Source organism: Dermochelys coriacea, chromosome 6 (assembly GCF_009764565.3).
Source record: "Dermochelys coriacea isolate rDerCor1 chromosome 6, rDerCor1.pri.v4, whole genome shotgun sequence".
NCBI lineage: Eukaryota > Metazoa > Chordata > Testudines > Dermochelyidae > Dermochelys > Dermochelys coriacea.
In genome coordinates, this window is record NC_050073.1 from 88813783 (window position 1) to 88837376 (window position 23594).

The 23594-nt window shown below is 43.7% G+C and overlaps 1 protein-coding gene across 2 annotated transcripts in view; it reads left to right on the forward strand.

The window, feature by feature from the left end:
• Positions 1 to 23594, forward strand: part of NRXN3 (neurexin 3) — a 1462434-nt gene that overhangs the window by 419743 nt on the left and 1019097 nt on the right. For both annotated transcript variants that reach the window (XM_043516016.1, XM_043516015.1), the window contains one exon: positions 22933 to 23234. In XM_043516016.1, coding sequence (XP_043371951.1) covers positions 22933 to 23234 — 302 coding nt within the window. The remainder of the gene's footprint in view (positions 1 to 22932; positions 23235 to 23594) is intronic.

Genomic DNA, 23594 nt, shown 5'->3' on the forward strand with positions numbered 1-23594 from the left:
GAGAGACTTTAGAGAGGACAGGTTTCAGAGTAGCAGCCGTGTTAGTCTGTATTCGCAAAAAGAAAAGGAGTACTTGTGGCACCTTAGAGACTAACAAATTTATTAGAGCATAAGCTTTCGTGAGCTACAGCTCACTTCATCGGATGCATTTGGTGGAAAAAAAAACTTTTCCACCAAATGCATCCGATGAAGTGAGCTGTAGCTCACGAAAGCTTATGCTCTAATAAATTTGTTAGTCTCTAAGGTGCCACAAGTACTCCTTTTCTTTTAGAGAGGACAGAATGCTATACAACCCCATTCATCTTGGTTCTGACCTGTAACTCACTTGCTGTTCTAGTCCTGGGTTTCTTATACCTCAATCCTAACCTGCAAACAGCCTCTGCTCTTCAGAGCCTGAACCTTTTCTGAGCAGGAGCTGCAAAATCCTAGTGTGGGCAAATAACCACTGCTGGGATCTTGACACTTTGATGGTGCCAGGAGAGAGAATTTCTAGATCTGTGGGAAATGTTTACAATGAAGCCCAAACTCAGCCAGGACTTGACAGCTCTCCTGGTTCATCACAGGCTCAGAGCACGTTCGTCAGCAGGCTTGCTGGGATTCCAAAAGCTTTGGGCAAATCCAGGTCATGCTTTGAGCCAGTACAACCTGATTTACAGATCAACATCAAAACTGCATGCAACTCACAAATGTCCTTTGATTTCACCACAAAACTGGATGAACCTTGGTACTTCTGACTGCATTTCCAGTTGAGGTTCTGCATTCATTTGAATGGAAGGCTTTGAAAACAGTCCTTTATAATTTCCACAATCTGCCACTGCTGCCACCTCCTCCTCTGGTGCCTTTTTGCATTGATCCTTGTTGTGAGACAGAAACCCAAAGGGCCAATTATGCTCCCATAGAACCTAGTAGGATTTCTGCCTTTGGTTGCAATGGGAGTAAGTTGAGATAACCAAATCTGTGATAGCTCTTGCTACATCCTTGCCTTTTTTTAAGCCAGAAGATCTGAAAACCTATGTCATGTTCAGACCCACTCTCCAAGAGTGAAAGGCTAGTGCACCAATCCCCTCCCTCCCCTTCTCTCTTACTCCCTACCAGTCCTTCAGTCCCTGGGGGTTATTAACTAAATAGGCAAACGGGAGCTGCTCTCTCCCCCCTCCTCCCCCCCCCACAAACCTGCAGTAGCTAAGTGCTGTCATGAGAGAGGAAATGGCTTGTTTAAAAAAGAAAAGCCCTGATTTTTTTTTAAGAATACCATCAGGAGCAGGCTATGATTAATACACATAATTGAAACAAATTGCAGCTAACTGCAGAAAACCATCTCCCAGCTGTTGACAGAAGGAAATTGCTGACAGCCTTTTCTCATTTAGCGGAAAGAAAAGAGGAACCTTCCCCAACACATACACAAATATATAACCACTGTATGCCCCAAAACATCCACATACCCACCCTCCCACCCACACGTATCCAAACATACAGGTCTGCAACTGCCACACATGTATATTCAAACTCACTTTTTGCACACATACATACACAGCCACAAGCACACATTCACAGTCACTGTTCTCTCTCTCTCACACTGCTTCCTGCACACATCAGAACAGCGGCATTGTCAGTTGAATGAAATCTTTTGAGGGGCAGTGCATTCCAAGAGAGCCATTGCTCTAGATTTGCTTGCCCTGAAGTGTGAATTTGTGTGCATGTACAGATCGAACATCAGAGCCCCTTTTTCCTAAATCTGTGGCCATGATTGTGATTTGGGGGGACGGAGCTGACTTCTTTTTGGCCTCTCAGCCCTCCTCACTTAATTCTTTTTCTGCCTTGTGACCCTCCCACTTTTTACAATTCACCATGAATAGGCTAAGTGAAAGTGGTGTGTCGGGACAGACATGGGCCTGGAACCGAGGAGAATCACCATTTGGATACCGCAATGGATAATGGATGTACTGCAGAGCCCTTTCCCAGGCTTTAGGTTGTTTTGAAGGGAGCACCCAGTGGCTGAGAGGGGAGTTCAGTGTTCAAAGGCTATTCAGTCTTTGTCCTCGGCTAAGGCTCTCAAAAAGGGAGCCAGAGGGTTGATGATTTTGGGATGTGGACACCTGTCCCATATGCAGTTGGGAACAGGCCCATCCAATGATCCTTTCCCACCAAAGACCCACAATTGCCTCCGAGTAGACATCCCATTGCTCACAGTGGGCCAAATGGAATGTCACTGAAACAGCAGGTGTTGTTTGGCCAAAAGCTCTTTCATAGTATTAATAAAAGACCCCTAAAAGAAGAGAGGATGAATTGGCCAGTCAGCATAAGAAATGATAACCATGCTGTGTGGCATACAGAAGGGATGTGCCCTTCAGCTGTTTATTACCTGCCCACTAGCCACTGGACTGAGACAATGGACTTATTTCACATAGACTATCAATGGGCTGTTATAAATAAATATGTACCCCACTTTATGACCTACGGCTGCCTGAAGATATGTCAATTGTCATGGACTGTCCATCTTTTGAGGTGTTCTTCACAGGTGCATCCAATGAAAATGCAGAAATAACACCCTCTCACCTCTTTCATCAAAAGGGTGGTGGTGTATGTAGAGGTTAGAGTGTGAAGGGGATTTAGGAACAAGGACTCCTGGGCTTTATTCCTGGCACTGCTACTGCCCATCTGTATGACCACAGGCAAGACACATAACCTTCTTGTACCTCAGTTTCTCTGTCTGTGAAATGGGGATAAACATTAATTACTTCACAGGGCTTCCAGAAAAGGGCAAAGAATTATCAGTTTATTATTATTTATTATTAAATAGGAAAATAAAGGTAGCAGCTATTCCCTGAGTATCAGCCTTGGAACAATAGTGATTGCTGTGCAGTGATACAAGATGATAAAAAGTAAGAATAGTTTTGCCTGTTGAAATAATGTCGTGAAGACGTTTAAAACCAAATGCATTTTATAAGTGTTAGGAAAATAACTTTTTTGAACTGGTGCCTGATTTATTCTTCCCCTTCCCTATGTGTCTGTGTTAGCTGTAAACACATCAATATGGAGCAGTTAGCAAAACAGTCTTTTATCAGAGGTGTACCTGGATCCCAGTGGACGCTAAATAGCTCCGGAAAGCAGATACTGCAGCAGGAAAATAACTGATAAACTCAGATGTTCCAGGTTGTGGATTGTTTTCATCAGCTAGTGATTCACGGAAGCTGCAGCCAGGGGAATAAAAGAGGGCTGTGGGTGCTGGCATTTGAAGTTTAAAAGAGGCACATGTGACAGCAAGCCATGTGTTTGTTTACAGCACTGTCCAGGGAGATTGTGGAGAGCCCAGAACATCCCAGTAAGAACCCCAAGCATTGCAAATCATTAAAATAATGTCAGGTCTCAAACTCGGGCTGCAGGCTGTTGAAATTCTGTGTGTCCCTGTGACTGAGGCCTCTTGCGCTGTGTGAACAAAGCAGGGTGAAGACTTGCTTCCTCTAAGGTAGTGGCTCTCAACCTTTCCAGACTTTTTTACCTCTTTCAGCAGTCTGAATTGTCTTGCATACCCCCAAGTTTCACTTACTTAAAAATTACTTGCTTACAATTTTCATAATTACCTGTGGTCTTCTTAGTCTCTTGCACTTTCAGTTGGATACAGGATTCTCCTTCACGCCCTGACCTGAATGGTTCAGCAATGTTGCTAAATGGCTGTTAAACAGTTGTTACATTCTACTCCAGAAGGGGCTTCATTTCTTCTTGTAGTGATTCCTGTATATGTGTGTATAGAGAGAGAGAGAGAGAGAGAGAGAGAGATCTGTGAATGCAGGTACAGGTGCAATCTGTAGCCCTCCTGCCCCTGCAGGAGTCAGTCCATCTGAATAGGGATTTGACCCCCCCAGGGCAAAGCAGGTGGCAGTCGTGAATCATGGCAATGTCTATGTGCTCTTGCCATACCCTAGTCAGTGCTCCCCACTTTCTTGGCTGTGCTGACTGGCCCTGGTCACCCTTTGTGGGGCAGGAGTTGTGCTTGGCTTGTGCTATTGGGCCATGTTAATTGGCTTTTTGCTATCTGGGGGCCTGCAACCTGGTTCTGCCAAGTAAAGTGAATTGAATGCAAAGGCTGTAAAATGTTTTGGGATCATCTGGGGGCAATGGTGCTTTATCAATTTATGATTTTTGTAAAATCTGGAATATAATTTTTGATTCATCACAGTTTAGGGAAGGAAGGTCCTGCAGACCAGCAAGCTTGAGCTAATAGTGAAACACTGTTGCAGTGTAAGCTTGTCATTTGACCTACTTTAAAATTGTTCTAAACAGTCTTTTAAACTCTTTCATTCCATCTGCTGAATATCAATGTGCTTTTTAATCTGCCACACTGTCATGGAACAATTAAAAAAAGAAATCAACTAATGTTTACATAGGGCCTATAGTGCTAGATTTTCTAACATGTACGTGTGTGCTAACCCCTGGGAATTGCACTCATGCATGTGGGATTAGACATTATTGATATTTTCAAGGTAGGCTCAAATATACAGCAGACGATTTTGCATGACTGTTTCTTGCTTTGCTTAGAACTGAAAGGGTGCGTGTAACTTACCTGTTTGCCTACTGATCATCACTGCAACTCCAGAGCAGTTTTGTGCGTTGAAGTTCTACAAAGGGAGGTGGCTGGTGAGGGAGGCAGCAGAGCCTGTGCATTTTGCAACATCGACCTTATGCTTTATGAAGTAGTGAAGTACAAAGGTATAAATAGCATCAGTAACCGCTTTGCTCATCTACCTGCCAGGGGTAGGGTTGCTTAATTATGTAAGCAGTTGGGTAAAGATCCTTAAGCTTCCAGGAAGGACTGGCTCAAATCCTGTACTTCAAAGACAGTTACTATGTAGCGGACTTTTGTTGGAGACCTTAAAGTGCAGTTGTGGTCGAGAGAGTGACTGTGAAAAATTGACATAAATTTACCCAACAGAGCTGCTCTGTATTTGTTTCAGAGTCAGATTTGCTGACTGTAGAGACAAAAATATATATATATTTTTTTACCATTTACTCCTTTTAGTCCAGCAGAACCAGCACAGTTCTGGGTGTGGGAGCTGGATTCTATTCTGACTCATGTATCATCAACAGGCTCTTTACTCAGTTGCAGTTACAGAGTTGAATTCTGCCTGGTATGCATCTGGGTCACTCCACTGGATACTATGGGGTTAGTAAGGTGAGGTGTAGGTGAGGGTACAATTTGATCTGCAGAATCTTTATTATTAGTGGTGGTGCACAAGCCAAAAAGAAATCCAGCTTGTGTCTCTGATCCCAGGATGTTTTGGCAGGATTGGCAGTTAGAAAATGCCATTCTTTTACTTGAAAATTGAGCACATTTCATCTGGTAGCTACTGAGAGACAATTTACCTGGAGCCCTAGAAGGTTATTGTTGCACAATCACTTTTCAGAGAAGAACCACACTTTTACAAAGGTGACATTCTTTGCCCTCTCTGTGGACATTAAAGATTCCTAACACTTTCTAGGAGTAGGCGTTTACTCTATGGGCCTTCAGACAAAATTTTGTCTCCGTCCTTGACTGAGCAGCTCATGTTTTGCTGCCAGTCTGCCCAGAAGTGGCTGCATTTTAGTAGTGCTGTAGGCATATAGTTCCTAAAGTGCTTTAGGGTCAGTCCTTTAGCATAAAAGGTGTGTCTGGGGTCTAAAATGTTTTTAAGATACTTGGGTTTGGATTAGAATAAGCATCGTTACAAGAAAACAGGATCCAAGATCCACCAGGGCAAACTCCTCTCTAGAAAAATAGTGGCAGCTCCTTTCTGGACCTCACAGAGGAAACGGTTTTGCGGTTGTACTTATGACACAAAGACTATGTAAAATCTCTTTCAGGGGGATTAGAAAAATCGTCCACACAATATCCAGGCTTTACCTCTAAGAGTAAGAATTACATCAGCTATAACCTTCTAACAACAGGCTTAGTGAACACAGTGTGAATGTGCAGAGGTGCCAGCCTGATCTTCTCACTCATCATACTGGTGTACCTTCATTGACCACCATAGAATTGCTCCTGATTTACACCAGCGCAAGTGAGATCAGAATCCTGCTTGTAATGCTAGAGAACCAGTGACTATTCGTTTTCATGTTGACATACAGAAGCAACAGCCTGTATGGCTTTAATAATATTCTCTCCATCCTGCAAGATGTCAATTGAACTAATATAAATAACTGGACTCATATTTTACAATGATAAATCATATCGAGATATGAAAATAATTTTGTTCATGATATAAAGGAGTTTGTTCTTCTTACTTTTCTTTTTTTTAGATTAAATTGATATTTACCAGCACTCATCTGCCAAGCTGTATTTTCTCCACATTGTCTCTGTTCTATTCCTGGTGGGGCAAGTGTTCACACTAAGAAATATACATTGGTCCTCTTGGTCTCAACAGCCTTGGCAAAGAGGCCAACGATTGAAAGTGGCACAGAGTCTGACTGCACCTCTCACTCTGAGAGCAGGGTCCTTCTGAGTCAGGGTTAAGCCATGGGTGAAGTGGAGGGAAATCTGAGGGGGAGCTGGCATTGCACATGCTCATGCTGTACCCATTCTTTGGATAAATACAGAACTTTGGAAACCAACAGTGCCATTCTGGCATCTTTCACCAGGGCTACATTTACTTTCGTAGCAATTTGCTGAAATAAAACTGAATTACTGGTATTGGGTACAGCAAAGATGCTGGGAATGTTATCAATGACTCCTCACGCCCTCTCCCTTCCAGGAGTTTGAATCAGTTTCATGTGGTACGTGTTTGGGGGTAGGGGCTGCATGGGAGCTGCTGCTGATGGCATATGTGTTGGGACAGGGCATGAAAACCATGGAGTTAGTAGGGGAAGGGTAGCTTTTCAATTGTATGTTTTATTACCACCCCTCAACAACAAGTATTATGCATTTGGCCAGTAAGCACCAAAGCACAGTATTGATCACACCCAGGCACAGCTCCCAGCCCTTCTGTTTTATAAGATCCAGTACCTCCTTTTTCCTCTGGGGTGCCTTAATGGAGCTGCCGAGCAACTGGAGCTCCCATTGCAGCCCCTGAGAATTGAGTGTTTGTCCCCTCTCAAGCTCACTCCCAGAGTCCACCTGAAATTCACCTTTACAGAAAAATCCCAGGGTATCGTTGAGTCATAATATCCTGACATCATCATCAGGAACATTTGCTCCACATCGAATGCATCCGATGAAATGAGCTATAGCTCACGAAAGCTTATGCTCAAATAAATTTGTTAGTCTCTAAGGTGCCACAAGTACTCCTTTTCTTTTTTGCTCCACTGTGTGGCCTTGGGGAAGTCATTCAATCTGTCCCATCAGTTCCTCATTTGTAAGATGGGGATGATGATGATATTTTCTTTCCTCTTCTCTCTTTCCATCTTGTCTAGATCATGGATAAAATTTGCAAAAGCACCTAAATGAATCAGGCATCTAAGCCACATTGAACTTCAATGAGACTTAGGCACTTTTCACAATTTTCGGCAAGGCAGGAACTGTCTCCCATGCATGCGTATACACAGCCTAGCACAATGGGACCCTGCTCTCAGCTGGATGCTACCATAATACAAATAATTGTAATTGATAATAGTATTATACAAAACTCACCTGCCCTTATATGAGGATCTTGATCATTAAAAGAACTAATATTTCATTCATCCATCACAAAAATGTAATGCAATTACTTATCTTGGGAGAGTGGAATTCTAAAAGGCTGGGTGGTGGTTGTTACATTTAAGGGATATTAGAGCTGTATTAGAGCTGACCTAGGCTAGATCCAGCAGTTCCAGACCAAATACAATATTTCCACATCCTACACTAATGATTGGTTCTCATTTCCTCTTCTCTGCCTTTTATATTTCCTGAATATAATAATAATTAATAATACTCAGTGGTTTTCATCTGTAGATACTAAAGCACTTTATAATGGTGAGTAACATTATCCCCATTGTACAGATGGGCCCAAAGAGGTTAATGCTCACATTTTTCAAACCTGTCCATTAAGTCTGTGTGCCTCAAGTTTTCAGTTGAGACACATTGGGCCTGATTTTCAAAGATGTTGAGTGCATTCAGATACAATTGACTTCAAACTGACTTCAGTGAAGGTGCTCAGAACTAAAGAAAATCATGCCCAGAGTGTCCCAAGACACTTCTGAAAATGTAGGGCTAACTGATCTGTTCAAGGTGTCACAGCAAGCTGACAGTAGAGATAGGAACAAAACCCAGATATCCTGACTCCCAGTTTGGCAACTAACCCAGTGGACAACATACTTTCCACTTCATCCTGAAGAGGCTCATCTCTCCCAAGGGAATTTATCCTCTTGCTCAGTCAGTGATGAAGTTTCACCCCATGAGAGATGGGTCAATTTGTCTTTACACTTTGGAAGGGGTTGTTTGATAGCTGTTACTACTATAAAGGAAATTAATGAAGGGAAATGGCGCCTAGTCCTTTAATAAATGCTTGTTTCCAATCACTGGTAGGACCTGATTCCACAACAGTGGGGATGACTTAGAAAACATGTGGGATGTTATCTCAGCCTCTGCAGCTCTATATTCTCTTTCATTTTCTTGCAAGGCTCTTTGTTCCTTAGAGCAGCCTTCTGCAGCACAGAAGCTGGGTGGTTGTGTGTAAGGTTTGCGTGCATGGGGTTAATGTTCTCTTGCACATTGTGGGGCTCTTCCCCTTTCTCCCTTCTCTTCTTGACCCTTATTTTACACATAGCTTCACTACGATCGAGCCACAAGAGTGTAATGGAGAAAAAAGATATGGGTGAAATTGAATGTCTGTGACCACTGTGTGTCATTCCCCTGTGTACTGTGTCCTCTCTCCCTCCATTCCACTGTGCTCTCCTATGATAGCCTGGAGCCCTCCTTGCTCCCTTTTGGGCACTGTGTTAATTGTTTGTGGTGTCTGCGTTTTTTGGCGGCGTGTGGTGGGAAAGGTCAGCTGTCAGAAGCAGGCCTGTCAGTGGCTGATAAGATGCTTTGGAGATTGGATTTGAATCATTAAGCTCCCTCCCTATAGAGGTGGAGTCTGCTCTGCTGCAGGAAAAAAAATGACAAGCAGGGGGAGAAAAAGCCCAGGACATGGAGGGGAACATGTGCAAGAACATGCTGGCATCCATGCTCCTGAAGACATACACCATAGAAACACAGACACATGCCATACCCCACACACACAGCATAGAAACAGGCATGAGCCCCCCGCACCCCACCCCCATAGAAAAATGTGCTCTCATTGCATGTGGTCTTCATTATACATATGCACCCCTTCACTTTCACATGCTGCATCCCTCTATACACACGTACGTATGTAATGCATGCTTGTGCACAACTCCCCATATATGTGTACCCCTACACACGTATGGTTACCCCAATACCGACATATACTATGTACACACACTGCATGTGCTTCTCAAAATACAACTCCCTATAAACCCACATCTTTCTCACACCCACAGACTCTCACATGTTCCCTTTGCATGTTCTTCACTATTTACACACACCTCTGCACCTACCTCCATGTACTCACTCATCTTACACAAATTGGCAAACCTCCTGTACACATGTGCCCCCCTACACACAGACTTCCCTACAAACACACACTATACAACTATGTTCCCTATGCACACTTCTCACAAACCAGAGCCACTCCTTTACACTTACATATTTACACCCTACACTTTGGCAAACACACAAAATGCCCCCTACGTGCTGGCATAAAGATACACACATCAACCCACCCTCTTCACCCTATAGTAGGTTTCAGAGTAGCAGCCGGTTAGTCTGTATTCGCAAAAAGAAAAGGAGTACTTGTGGCACCTTAGAGACTAACAAATTTATTTGAGCATAAGCTTTCGTGAGCTACAGCTCACTTCATCGGATGCATTTGGTGGAAAATACAGGATCATTCTGAAGATAATTGTTGAGTCATTATTGTGATTAGTCTCTTAATGTAATTTATTTTCTACTTAAACTTCATACTGCCAGGACACCCAAAAAGCTCTCTGCTCAACAGCAAGAGTGACTCCTTCTGGTAGACTGTTTGCCAGGACCTGGGAATGGGTGACGGGGGAATGGATCACTTGATGATTACCTGTTCTGTTCATTCCCTCTGGGGCACCTGGCATTGGCCACTGTTGGAAGACAGGATACTGGGCTAGATGGACCTTTGGTCTACCCAGTATGGCCGCTCTTATATTCTTATGTTAGACTGATGCCATCACAAGTGCATGAGTGTCTAGTTCAATGCTATTTGTCTGCATCTGTCTTTCCACTCCTTTTCTTGTGCTTTTCAAGCATAGGGGGACTCAATAGGAACAGGCTTTCCTCCTGGCCCTTCTTCGATCGACCTCAGTTAGGAATATCCTTCCCCTCATCTCTGTGATTCTCAAAGAAAATCTTCACCTCCATCTGCCTGTGCTGTCAGTGCAGGCTCCCCACAGGTAGTTCTCCAGGGCTTTGTCTACTTTAGTTGTAAGTGTCCAAAACAATGGTGGTCCCACTGCTTCCACTGGGAAGACACTGCTTCAGCCTCACAGAGCTCCCCGATATTCAGCCTACATTTTCCTTTTCTTAATTTCAACCCAGTCCTTTTTTTTTTATCAGGGTTAGCAGATGCCATTTTATTACATGACTATTAGAGATCTTACATCTAAATCAAAAACTCAGGTCCAAACAATTTATGTTGGGGGATATTTGGAATCTGACTCCTGCTCCAGATTCCCTTATCTTTATAATAGGCTGAACTAGGAGAATGGTGGTGGTGTGGTGCTTGGGATCCAGATAGCGATCCTAACTGTGAACTAAAAAGAGCAAACTCCTCTGAGGGTGTTTAACACCTCCCTCAGTCTCTCTTCTCCCCACACCCCATTCTCCTGTAACCCCTAGACTTGTGCTCCCCCAGTGCCGTCACTCTTTCCATCCATCTTTCATAGTGTTTTTCCTTCTTCTCATAGTCCCCATGTCCTCTTTAGCCCCTTGAACCACAGTGTGGCAGCCATTTTGTTTGTGGGAATAGCTTCAACCTCATTGAAGACAGTGGGAGGTGGCAACCATCTTTATTAATGACTCCCTCACTTCCATGTGCAGAGAGACTGTAGGGAAATGATGGCCATCTTGACGAAGTCAGCCCCATTGACTGTAATAAGAGATGGTGGCCATTTTGAACAAGGGGAACTTTGTGAGTTGGCAGCTTTCATCATGTTTTCACAAGGCAGGTAAAAACCCATCCCAAAATTGCCAGAGTCGCAATAAAATCATGATTGCTAATGTAACATCTCTTTGGTGAAACTGAGTAACTTCATGGATATAAAAGGCATAATTTGAATTTGCGGAACCAGGCAATGGGTTGTAATGATTTATGTAGGCAGCACCTCCATCAATAGGTGGAGTTTTAACTTTATCTTAGTGCTGAGATGTCTGCTTTGATATGTTGTTATATCTGATTCGGATTGTAGGAAGTTTTATCTGTGCTTGTGGTGTTGGAGTTGTTACTAGCAGCATCCCAATACATCCTTTGATTTCTACAAGGGAGTGTTGCAGTACTGAAGATAAGCTGCTGGGAAATGAAGAGTGCAATCACACACTTACACACACATTCATATCACACTCTCTCACACACACACACACACACACACACACACACACACACACACACACACACACACACATTTTCAGCAAGCATAGGAGCATCTTACAATTGTACACTGTATGCCATGCACCAGGTGGGCTGATGGGTTGCATAGCAACCATTAGGTAGAGAGATACCTGCACAATGGGGAGGCTGCTTGGAGAACTGATTCTGAAATCCCATGTTCACAATACTACCATATCTTATCCCCCCTGATCCTGCTACACAATGGGAATACAAATCTACCCATCCTGGATGCTTTGTGCCATTTTGCTTTGCATTTTGCTGAATGCTCCCATGTCTTGAGGGGTTTCTTTCTGGAGATAAATCTGATCATTTAAATCACTACATTTTAGAATGATGCAGGTGAGAAGAGTAAAAGATAAGCTGTGACAAATGCAAAGCCAAAGAATTAAAAAAAAACAGTTATCCAGGACTGTGATGAGAATTGACCCTTATGCTGTGGCTGGCAGGGAGAAGGGTCTTAAAGTTTTTATCCATCTCCCATCACCGTGGTATCTAAACATCAGCTCCTATGAAGATCAGCAGCAAGAAGATCACCCACCCTTCCTGTGAATACTGCTTGGTATCCCACCCTTCCAAGTGTAAGGGGCAGCATGGTAGAAGGCACGGAGAGTTTTATGCCAATAGGCAACTAATGGGATATCCAGGCTGGTGACATTGCAAGGGCAAAGGGAACAGAAGGGAAGAACAGATATGAGGCTGGAGAGGCAGAACTGATGGGGGGACTGGGGCAGAGCAAATATGGGGGTAGAATTGATGTGGGGAGTGGGAGAACAGGATTGTTTTGTGGGGTGGGGCAGAATTGATTGCTAGGTGGGGGGGATGGCCAGATGTGGGAGTGATGAGACACCCCCACACTTTTTTCAGACTTTTTTAGCATTGCCTCTCTCCAGCCAACAACCAAAAGCATCTCTCCCCATCTAAAAGGCTCAGAGTTTGTTTCCTCACAAATGGGAAACAATGCAAAATTTCACAGCACAATCCTCCATGCTTTGCAAACAATGGAAAATCCACCAGAACAGAGAGACCCAGCACACACTCTTATCTGGACAACTTCCTGGAGCTGTGTGAAATTCCAACCAGCTGATGCCAGGGATTAGTAAAGCTATTAGCTGGCCACTATAAAGATTGCTTGGAAATTCCTTGTTTTCCACTGAAGATGCATTAATGGCTAATGCCCAGTGGGAATTATTAATAATTACTTAGCACTTTTTATCCAGTGGTCTCAAAGGACTTTATCTTCATTGTTGTTATCTTCATAAAACAGATAGGGATGAGCGGGCTTTTAACAGGCAAAGACATCTAGCTTTTCAGAGTAGTGTGTACAGCAGTTGCCAAAGAAGGGCAAGGAATGACTAACATTAAGCAATAGGAATTCTTTGGGTGGAACATAATGGCCCCTCTGCTTTTATTGCTTAGCAAAGAGGCTTTTCGTGGTGAGATCAGAGCTGCAGCAGTGCATGCAAAACCAAGTTTAGCACAGAATGGGCACTGACTGGTGGATGAGTCTCACCATTAATGTTGGGTCTTAGACTGACAGGTGCTCAGAGCAGGGTTAGACATTACAAAAGCATTTCACTAAGTCCCACTGGGACCAGGTTAAATTGTAAAAATAATTGTCATAAATAACAGGTTGTAAATTAGCATCAACTTTGGAGTCTCCTGGTGCATTTTTGTCTGAATTCTTTATGGAAAGTCCATGAGGCAAGGTCTGCGCCTTCCTTTCTGTTGTACAGCATAGAGTACACTGCTACAAATAATGACTTACCATTCCCAGTTCCTACTTATGTCACATGACTATGTGCCTATGCAGTAGGGTAATATTGTGATGCCTGGAATGAATTTAGGGCCCTTCCCACTGTAAATCATGACACTCTGGTTAGAATGTGCTTTCTCTCCAAAATGGTACAGAAAATAAATTGCCTTTTGAGCCCTGCTTGTAAGACATAGGGCAGACTGGTGTGAATCTTGACCATCCTGTAAATTGGGATCTTAGTTTGGGATGATTTATACCCAAATTCTATACTCAATTTGGAATTAGGATCCAAGATCCACGCACGAACTAAAAACAGATAAAAAACAAAAATAAAACTCTCATGCCCATGCCTGCTTGAAGTAGTTTCAGAGAAGAAAATACCAGATGAATGACTCTGTGCATAGAGTATGGATTGAAAGCTTCATATCAAAACAATCTGTACAAATAGGGAGTGTAAGTGAAACATCTTGGATTTTCTCTGCCCCATTTTGATGGATCTGCAGTTGATGCTTTAAATTACTATTCAGATTTTTAATATACCCTTCTCCTTATCCTTTGTACTGATGGCCAGCAGCATTCTGTCTAAGAGACCAGGAGACTGGAAGTGAGACCTGTTAATATACCTTATGTTGAGCTAACAGTCACCCCACCTTCCCAGAAAAAGGCCATTAAATGTGTATTCAGTGCTTCACAAATCTGTGGCTGTGGGGAAATGACTTAGTCATAACGATTGCATTTGACTCCTGACCTCAGACGCAAGCTATTTGATCAGAATTACCTGCAGGTATATAGAGCGTGTGTCCGACTTGATTGTAACACATTTCCTTCCTTCAGATCAGAAGTGACTAGGCAGAGAAATTACCATAGTAGAGAATGTTAAGCTCTTGGCTGTGACTACTTCAGAAGTGCAATCAGTGTCAGTCCTCTATGGCTGGGGTGGCTGTCTATTAACATAAACATGGATATTCCTTGGTGCTTGTAAATGTAGGTGTGTGCCTACTCTCAAACATGCTTATGTACACACACAAATGCTCTCACAAGCACAAATATACATTAGTTATTACCTTCCTTGGCACTCCCAGAGAAAGCTCAGATTTTTATGGATCCATCCTGTGAGCCCTTCTTGCAAGGATTTAAAGGGTCTAGGTGGTATTTCAGACCTCACACTGCAGTGCTATCACTTGATGATGTTATGGGTTCATGTTATAACATGATGCTGCTGCTTCATGACCTGAGGACACAAACATCAACACATGATTATTTCTCAAGGGTAGTTGTGACAGGAAATAATTTTTTCTTCTTCCAGTGCTGGTCCATATCTGTGTTCCACTCTGGGGCATACATGCAGTCCATGTGTCTGAGACTGAGAATTCTTGTGAGTAGCATCCGTTGCACTGCACCCGTGCCCCTACTCTCCTCATGCTCGGCACTGAGGGTACAAGGGAGTAGGAGGTGGAGTGCTGAACAACCATCTCTCCAGTTCCTTCTTATTGTCACATGACCTGAGATGGAATCCTCTAGGTTTGGAGCTTTTCCTTTCTCTTCTTCCTGTAAATATTCACAGTTGTATATTATTCTTAGTTTTTTGTAATTAGTGTTTTGATAGCTCCAGAGAGTTAGTGAGAGAATCCCTACCCCGATGAACCCTCCTGGCCTCCTGGTGTGGGATTTAGATTATACTCAGAATACTGGGTTTCAAAAACTCTGTCTTCTCTCCCTGCTTCATTTGGGTCTGCGACAACAAGCAGCACTGCCTCAGAGAAACTCATATCTTTGCTCAGTGTAGTATCTGCCATTCTTTTTCCAACAGAACATGGCAGGTGTGAGAACTTTGGCTTTGGAAGCACCTTATGGAGCATACAGTGAGGCCTCAGTCACAACCAGCTGGGGACAGCTCCCTGTACGATGATCAGAGTCAGCAAGGAGTGCATCTCCTAGTACTATGCCTGATCCTGGAGTGGAGAGGGGCAGAGAGAAGGACCCTTTGGTTAGCCGTCCCCATGAAAGTAAAAGTGTACTCATGCTCACAAACACAAAAACAGATCCTCTCCTAGACTTTCTAAGAGGAGAGATCCCTCCCTGACCCCCTCCAAGTAGAGGGAGACGTCAAGTCCAAACCATAAAGGCTTAGGCCATCCAAAGCCACATGGGCGAGTTCAAAAGACTCGTAGAACAAAACTCCTTTGGTAACAGCCTCTACATCAATCTCAACACTGATTGCGGTGTCACCTAAAATGAAGCCCCGGGACCTGAAGGACTGGGAATCTTCAGTACCATAGAAAATCACATTCAGTGTCAATACCATCCTGGCCCCATAAAGAATCACCCTCTATACCTACTCCAATGGTACAGGTGAAAAATACAACCTCCAAAGGTGCTGGTGACTTATACCAGTTCGGACAATATCTTCGTCCTCCTGGACCCACAATTTTCATTGTTATTGAGACTGATCCTCACCAGGGAAAGAGATAAATGCCTGTGGGAATATAGGACTCTGGAAAAAAGTCCATCCTTTGTCCTGACCATTAGGTACAATTTCCTCTCAAGGGAACCATCAGCACTGCTGATGGACCTGGATCTAACCTTTTCATCTTTGGAAGAGTCGGATATTCCTGTGGAACCAGATTCACTGCCACCCAGGGAATTCAGCCCAGACAGGGGATCGAGAATCTCCTGGAACCAAGGAGGCAATAACAACAGACAAGTGGTTGTTGGATATCATCCATTCCAGGTATACCGTCAAGTTTCTCTGTCCACCTTCTTCAAAACACCCTTCCCCTTTTCAGGAACGTCTCTTACGAAAGAATCCTCCTTCAGGAGATATAGTCTCTTCTCCAATGGGGAGCAATACAGCAGGTGCCCCCTGAACATTGTGGAAAAGGCTCTTGTTCAAAATATTTTCTTGCCCTGAGAGGAAAGGAGGCTGGAGACCCATTCTCAACCTGTGTCAGTATTTTTATTCACATGTTGCAATTTTGTATAGTTACACAGAGATCGATAATACCATTCCTAGAAAAAGGCACATGGTTCACAGCTTTCAATATGAAAGACTCCCAGTTTCATGTGGATATTCACGCCTCTCACAGATGATTCCTCAGATTTGTGGTGGACTCCCAACACTATTAATACAGGGTGCTCCCATTTCAGGTTAGCTATAACTCCCAGAGTCTTCAGAGAAGTGTTCTCAGCTCAGACAAGCCAGCTCCACCATCTTTCTGCACTTGGAGTACTGGCTTCTGAATGGCAGATTTTGCCTCGAAGCCTTAATGTCAACTTCATCATTACTTCACCTTTTAGCATCCCTGGGAATCTGCATAAATGTAGAGAAGCCTACCCTGACTGCAACACAGTTCATAAATTTATAGGAACGACACCGGATTAAATCAAATCGGATTAAATTAAATCTACCTCCCCACTGACAGATTTCACACCATGGACACTCTGATAGATGAAATTACACACAACCCTCATTACATGAGTTTGGCTGTTCCTTACTCTTCTGGGGCATATGGCGCCATGTACTTATGTGATGCCATTCACAAGACTCCATCTCCTTTACCTGTCAGCTTAGCTCTGAACAGTATATGCGCTGAGCAAGCACAGCATAAATATTATAGTGACTATTCCCTCTGAGGTGAAGACCTCTCTGGCTTGGCGGAGAGACCCTTGTTATGTGTGTATGGGAGTTCTCTTTCACACCCGATGAGACAATAATTACAGACATCTCCCTGATAGGATGAAGAGCCCACATGGATGATTACATAGCACAAAACACTTGGACACCTCAGGAAGACAGAATACACATCAATTTTCTGGAACTGAGAGCAGTAGGAGAGGCTTGCAAAGCATTCCTACCATTCATACAATCCCAGCATGTCCCGATAATGTCAAACAACCTAACATAACTGCAATTTTTATAGAATAAAGCAGGGACGAGCACTTTCTGTTCCCTTCCATCCTGGTAGTTACCTCACGTTCTACGGAAGAGTCAACTAGACAGGGCACAAGTCATCCTCATTGTCCCCAGATGGCCCTGACAGTTCTGGTTTCCAAGCCTCCTACCAGTGTTATCTCATCCATCTATTAGTATTTGGACCTTTCTGGATCTCTTGATCTCTTGATCCAGAAAAATGGCAGGGTCAGGCATCCCAACCCCAATGCTCTTCATCTCATGGCTTGGTATTTGGATGGGTGTCAAACCTAGAATGCTCCTGCTCTGAGGTGGTGCAAATCAGTCTTTAAAATATCAGAAAAGTTTCCACCAGAAAATGTCACCTATCCAAGGGGAAACATTTCTCTGTCTGGGCTCAACAAAAACATCTCTCTTCAGAGACAGCAGAAATATGTTGGACAGTCTTCTTACCCTTAAGATAAGGCAAGCTTTGAACTGCTAGCTACGTGTTCCATGTCTCACCTGTCAATGAAAGTCGCCTTTCTCACTGCTGTCACCTTGGTTTGAAGGGTAGGTAAACTTAGGGCCTTAGTGAATGATCCACTGCACATGATAGCCTATAAGGATAAATTGCCACTATGATTACACCCAAAATTCATCCCTAAGATAGTTTTGGAATGTCACATGAACCAGTCCATTCACTTACCCGTGTTTTTGCTGAAGACCTGGGCCTTGGGTGAGGTGCGAAGACTTCATTTCCCTCAGTGTGTGACGAGCATTAGCATTCTCCTGTCAGAGAATGAAACAGATCAGGAAGTCACCTAGACTGTCTTGCTGTCATAGCAGAACGAGTATGAAGGCAAGCTGTATCTCTAAGGGCACATCTACACTGCAGAAAAAGACTTGCAGCACCAAGTCTCGGAGCCTGGGTCAGATGACTTGGGCTCGTGGAGATCAGGATGCTGGCCTTAACATTGTAGTGTAGATGTTGAGGTTTGGGCTGGCGCCCAGGCTCTGAAACCCTGGGTCTCAGTGCCTGGGCTCTAGCCTGAGCCCAAATGTCTATACTACAATTAGCCCCGCAGCCCAAGCCCTGTGAGCCTGAGTCAGCTGACCTGGGCCAGCTGCAGCTGTGCTGTGGGTCTTGTATTGCAGTGGAGTCATACCCTAAGCGGATCTTTAGCCGTATTCTACTTTATTATCCGTTCACACAGCTTTTTCCCCCACATGGGGTAAAGACTCACTCTACAAGGGCACAAGCATCCTCAGTAACATTGCTTCCAGAGGTACCGCTGCTTGACATTTCCAGGGCAGCTATGTGAAGCTCCATCCACACATTGGTGAGGATTTACACCTTGGTCCAAGACTCCGTCACTGATGCATCCCTTGAGACAGCAGTTCTGCAAGCAGCAATATTATAGAATCATAGAATATTAGGGTTGGAAGAGACCTCAGGAGGTCATCTAGTCCAACCCCTTGCTCAAAGCAGGACCAACCCCAACTAAATCATCCCTGCTGGTATCCTTGCACTATGCGCCTCTCTAAATATGCTCATCGGTCACCCACAGTGGAATACAAATAGGGACCAGCACTTGAAGAAAGGGAAATTAGTTACCTTATTGTAACTGGAGTTCTTCAAGCTGTATGGTCCCTATCTGTATTTCACTACTTGCCCTCCTTCCCCTCTGCTTCGGCCCATGACAGGATTTGTGGTAGAGAAGGAAGGGGAGAGAGAGTCAGCCTGCCCCATCCTTATACTTTTGGTGTGGAGCATGAGGAGAGGAGGGGTTCAGCCATGGACCAACGGACACTACTCGTAGGCATTCTCCAATCTCAGATGCATGGAGTGTGTGCATACCCCAGAGTGGAATACAGATAAGAACCACACATCTAGAAGAACTCCAATTACAATAAATTAAGTAACTTCCCTTTCCCTCAGTCTCTTATAAGGGGCTCTGCTGAATCTTTGCTTGGACTAAATGAGACAAAATGAAGCAAAGAAGTGCTACTAATGTGTCAATGTGGCAACAGAATAGGCTGCTGCCTAATGCAAGAGACATGGGAGTGACTGCAGTTTGATTCAGAGTAGCAGCCGTGTTAGTCTGTATTCGCAAAAAGAAAAGGAGTACTGGTGGCACCTTAGAGACTAACAAATTTATTAGAGCATAAGCTTTCGTGAGCTACAGCTCACTTCATCGGATGCATTTGGTGGAAAAAACAGAGGAGAGATTTATATACACACACACAGAGAACATGAAACAATGGGTTTATCATACACACTGTAAGGAGAGTGATCACTTAAGATAAGCCATCACCAGCAGCAGGGGGGGGAAAGGAGGAAAACCTTTCATGGTGACAAGCAAGGTAGGCTAATTCCAGCAGTTAACAAGAATATCAGAAAGAAAAGGAGTACTTGTGGCACCTTAGAGACTAACAAATTTATTAGAGCATAAGCTTTCGTGAGCTACAGCTCAATTCATCGGATGCATTTGGTGGAAAAAACAGACCAAATGCATCCGATGAAGTGAGCTGTAGCTCACGAAAGCTTATGCTCTAATAAATTTGTTAGTCTCTAAGGTGCCACAAGTACTCCTTTTCTTTTTGCGAATACAGACTAACACGGCTGCTACTCTGAAAAGAATATCAGAGGAACAGTGGGGGGTGGGGTGGGAGGGAGAAATACCATGGGGAAATAGTTTTACTTTGTGTAATGACTCATCCATTCCCAGTCTCTATTCAAGCCTAAGTTAATTGTATCCAGTTTGCAAATTTAATTCCAATTCAGCAGTCTCTCGTTGGAGTCTGTTTTTGAAGCTTTTTTGTTGAAGTATAGCCACTCTAAGATCTGTGATCGAGTGACCAGAGAGATTGAAGTGTTCTCCAACTGGTAGTCATTATAACATTCAAAAACCAGTTGGAGAACACTTCAATCTCTCTGGTCACTCGATCACAGATCTTAGAGTGGCTATACTTCAACAAAAAAGCTTCAAAAACAGACTCCAACGAGAGACTGCTGAATTGGAATTAATTTGCAAACTGGATACAATTAATTTAGGCTTGAATAGAGACTGGGAATGGATGAGTCATTACACGAAGTAAAACTATTTCCCCATGCATAATGACAGGTTTCAGAGTAGCAGCCGTGTTAGTCTGTATTCGCAAAAAGAAAAGGAGTACCCGTGGCACCTTAGAGACTAACAAATTTATTAGAGCATAAGCTTTCATGAGCTACAGCTGTAGCTCACGAAAGCTTATGCTCTAATAAATTTGTTAGTCTCTAAGGTGCCACGGGTACTCCTTTTCTATTTCCCCATGGTATTTCTCCCTCCCACCCCACCCCCCACTGTTCCTCTGATATTCTTGTTAACTGCTGGAATTAGCCTACCTTGCTTGTCACCATGAAAGGTTTTCCTCCTTTCCCCCCCCTGCTGCTGGTGATGGCTTATCTTAAGTGATCACTCTCCTTACAGTGTGTATGATAAACCCATTGTTTCATGTTCTCTGTGTGTGTGTATATAAATCTCTCCTCTGTTTTTTCCACCAAATTTATCCGATGAAGTGAGCTGTAGCTCACGAAAGCTTATGCTCTAATAAATTTGTTAGTCTCTAAGGTGCCACCAGTACTCCTTTTCTTTTTGCAGTTTGATTGTGACATCCAGTAATTTCACATTCAGCCTTCCATTTGTGAGTGGGATTCAACAAGATTCCACTGTGCTGATAACGTGAGGAGCCATGGAATGTGTATCAGTCCCCTGAATACCCTGTTTACAATGTGTTACTCACTCTCGGCCATTTTGCAAGTTTCACAACCCATATTTTGTATTGCCCCCCTACACTTGATTCAAGTTGAGAGGCTGACTCTCCAGTCACATCTGAGCGTGTTATGTGCTGCAGCAGGAACATCACTGGATTTGGCTGCTTTACTGGTGGATGAAAACGAGCAAGAAATCTTTCAAGAACATTGATTCTTAGTTATTAGTCAATGAAAAAACCCTAATGGCTAAAGAACAATTTGTCAAAACCAGTTAATTATCCATGTGAAACCATCTAATACACAGCTTACTCCAGCTTTTATATTTTTTTAAAAAGCACAAAACTTCCTCCTTTTTCAACTCTGCTAGATGATTAAAAGAAGAAAAAGACATTTGAGGGACTGCAGGAGACAGGGAATTGGTGGTGTGAAAAAGGCATTTAGGTTGCATCTTGGATTTATATGTTAGTGTGTTCTCTAGAGTTGCTATCCATCCCGGTTTTATCCGGACAGTCCAGTTTTTGGCTTCTGTGTCCAGCTGCCATTTAGGGTTGCCGGGTGCCTGGTTTTCGACTGGGAAGTCCAGTTGAAAAGGGGACCTGGCAGTATCTGTTCAGATGTACTGACTGGACATCAAAAGTCCAATTACCATGGGCTGGGGGGACACTCCGGGTCATTAACCTGCTCCAGCTGGGACTGCCTCCTACATGCAGGCAGGCTCCTTGTCAATATGCAGCAGCTCCTGTCCCAGTCCCAGAGCAGAGAGAGCCAGCGGGGGCAGGAGAAGAATGTGGAGATGATCCAGTGAGTGACGGGGGGAGGAGGGGAGAAGAACTTTTGGGAAAGAGGTGGAGCAGAGGCAGGGCCTTGGGGGGGAAGAGGTGGGGAAGGGGTGGTGCTTTGGGGGAAGAAGCAGAGCAGGGAGAACCTTGGGGGTCTGGTTACCAGCAATTAGAAATGTGGGAACCCTAGTTTCCTCTCTGCAGAGCTGAGTTCAAATGCTGCCTCCGGTCACCAGAGGAAATGAGTTTGCTGGTCATGCCCTAGTGTACTGTACACACAGGAAATTTGGGTTTTTTTTTGCAAAGAAAGAGAGACTTTGTTGTATGCTGCCAGCAATCCCCCATGCTTTATTTTGCTCTGCAAAGAGGCACATCTGCCTATTAAGGATTCTCTAAGTAGTGTCATCCAGCAGGCAAAGATCTGTGCTAAGTGCTGCAATTAGAAGTACCTAGAAGAGTTTACTGCTACCCTGTCCATTTCAGATCAGTGTCAGTGTTCTGACATGGATTTCACTGTGACTGTCAAAGGAGAGAACTTGAGGCAGTGACTCATTTTACCCCTTCAGAATGTCCCTGGAACATAGGGACAAATCAACCAGAATTAGATTCAATACCATCTCAGATATACTCCTAATAGTAGTTCAGGAGGTGTTTGGCATAGCATTACCAGTATGGTAGTGGTCAGAGGCACATTATTTACTCCTTTTGGAATCTTTCTGGGCAGGTGGTAGTGTGATGGTTACATTGGAGGTCATTCTCTCATGCTTCTGATAAAATTGTAAATTAATTTGTAGCACAATTATAAGTTTTAACATTTACCTTCTTCTGGACACTATTGTGCTACCTTTGAATGTCTTCCATGGAATCAATGTTTTCTGCAATGGAAGTAGAGCCAATATATTGATTTTAACAGGGATTGAGGACCCTACTATTGAGTCTGTTGATAGCTACACTACAACAGAGACAACACAGTCCACAGGAACAACAGAAGAACACTAAGAAAGCCATGAGATTTTTTAGTAGTTTAATAATGATTTTAATTCTGTTCTTAGCAAGGAAAATACTAACCAGCTCTCTCTCTCTCTCTGTTTCTTCTTTTTCAGCGAGAGATGAAAATGTGGCCACCTTCCGTGGCTCAGAGTACCTTTGCTACGACCTGTCCCAGAACCCCATCCAGAGCAGTAGCGACGAGATCACCCTCTCCTTCAAGACGTGGCAACGTAACGGGCTCATCCTCCACACGGGCAAGTCAGCTGATTACGTCAACCTGGCTCTGAAAGACGGCGCGGTCTCCTTGGTCATTAACCTGGGGTCCGGGGCCTTCGAGGCCATTGTGGAGCCTGTCAATGGCAAATTCAATGACAACGCTTGGCATGACGTTAAAGTGACGCGCAATCTGCGGCAGGTAATGGTGAAGGAGTGAGAATGCCAGGAAGGCTTCTCTCTAGTGTTATCCGGGCAGACATGGGGGCAGGTGATACAGAAATAGGGATGCTCGGTGAAGTACATCAAAGTGTTTTTACCCTTCCAGATGTCTCTCAGTTATCCAATGGACAATGAAATACCAGTAGTCAGTGGGAATGTAGCCCTGTCGTGAGATCTCCATTTCCACTTATTATTTTTTGTCTATTTTTTCCCCAGTTTGATTTAATAATAAAACTTGTGACTTGACTTTACTTTCATCTCCCTTTTCCTTTTCTCTTTTCTCTTTTCTCTTCTTTCTTTCTTTCTTTCTTTCTTTCTTTCTTTCTTTCTTTCTTTCTTT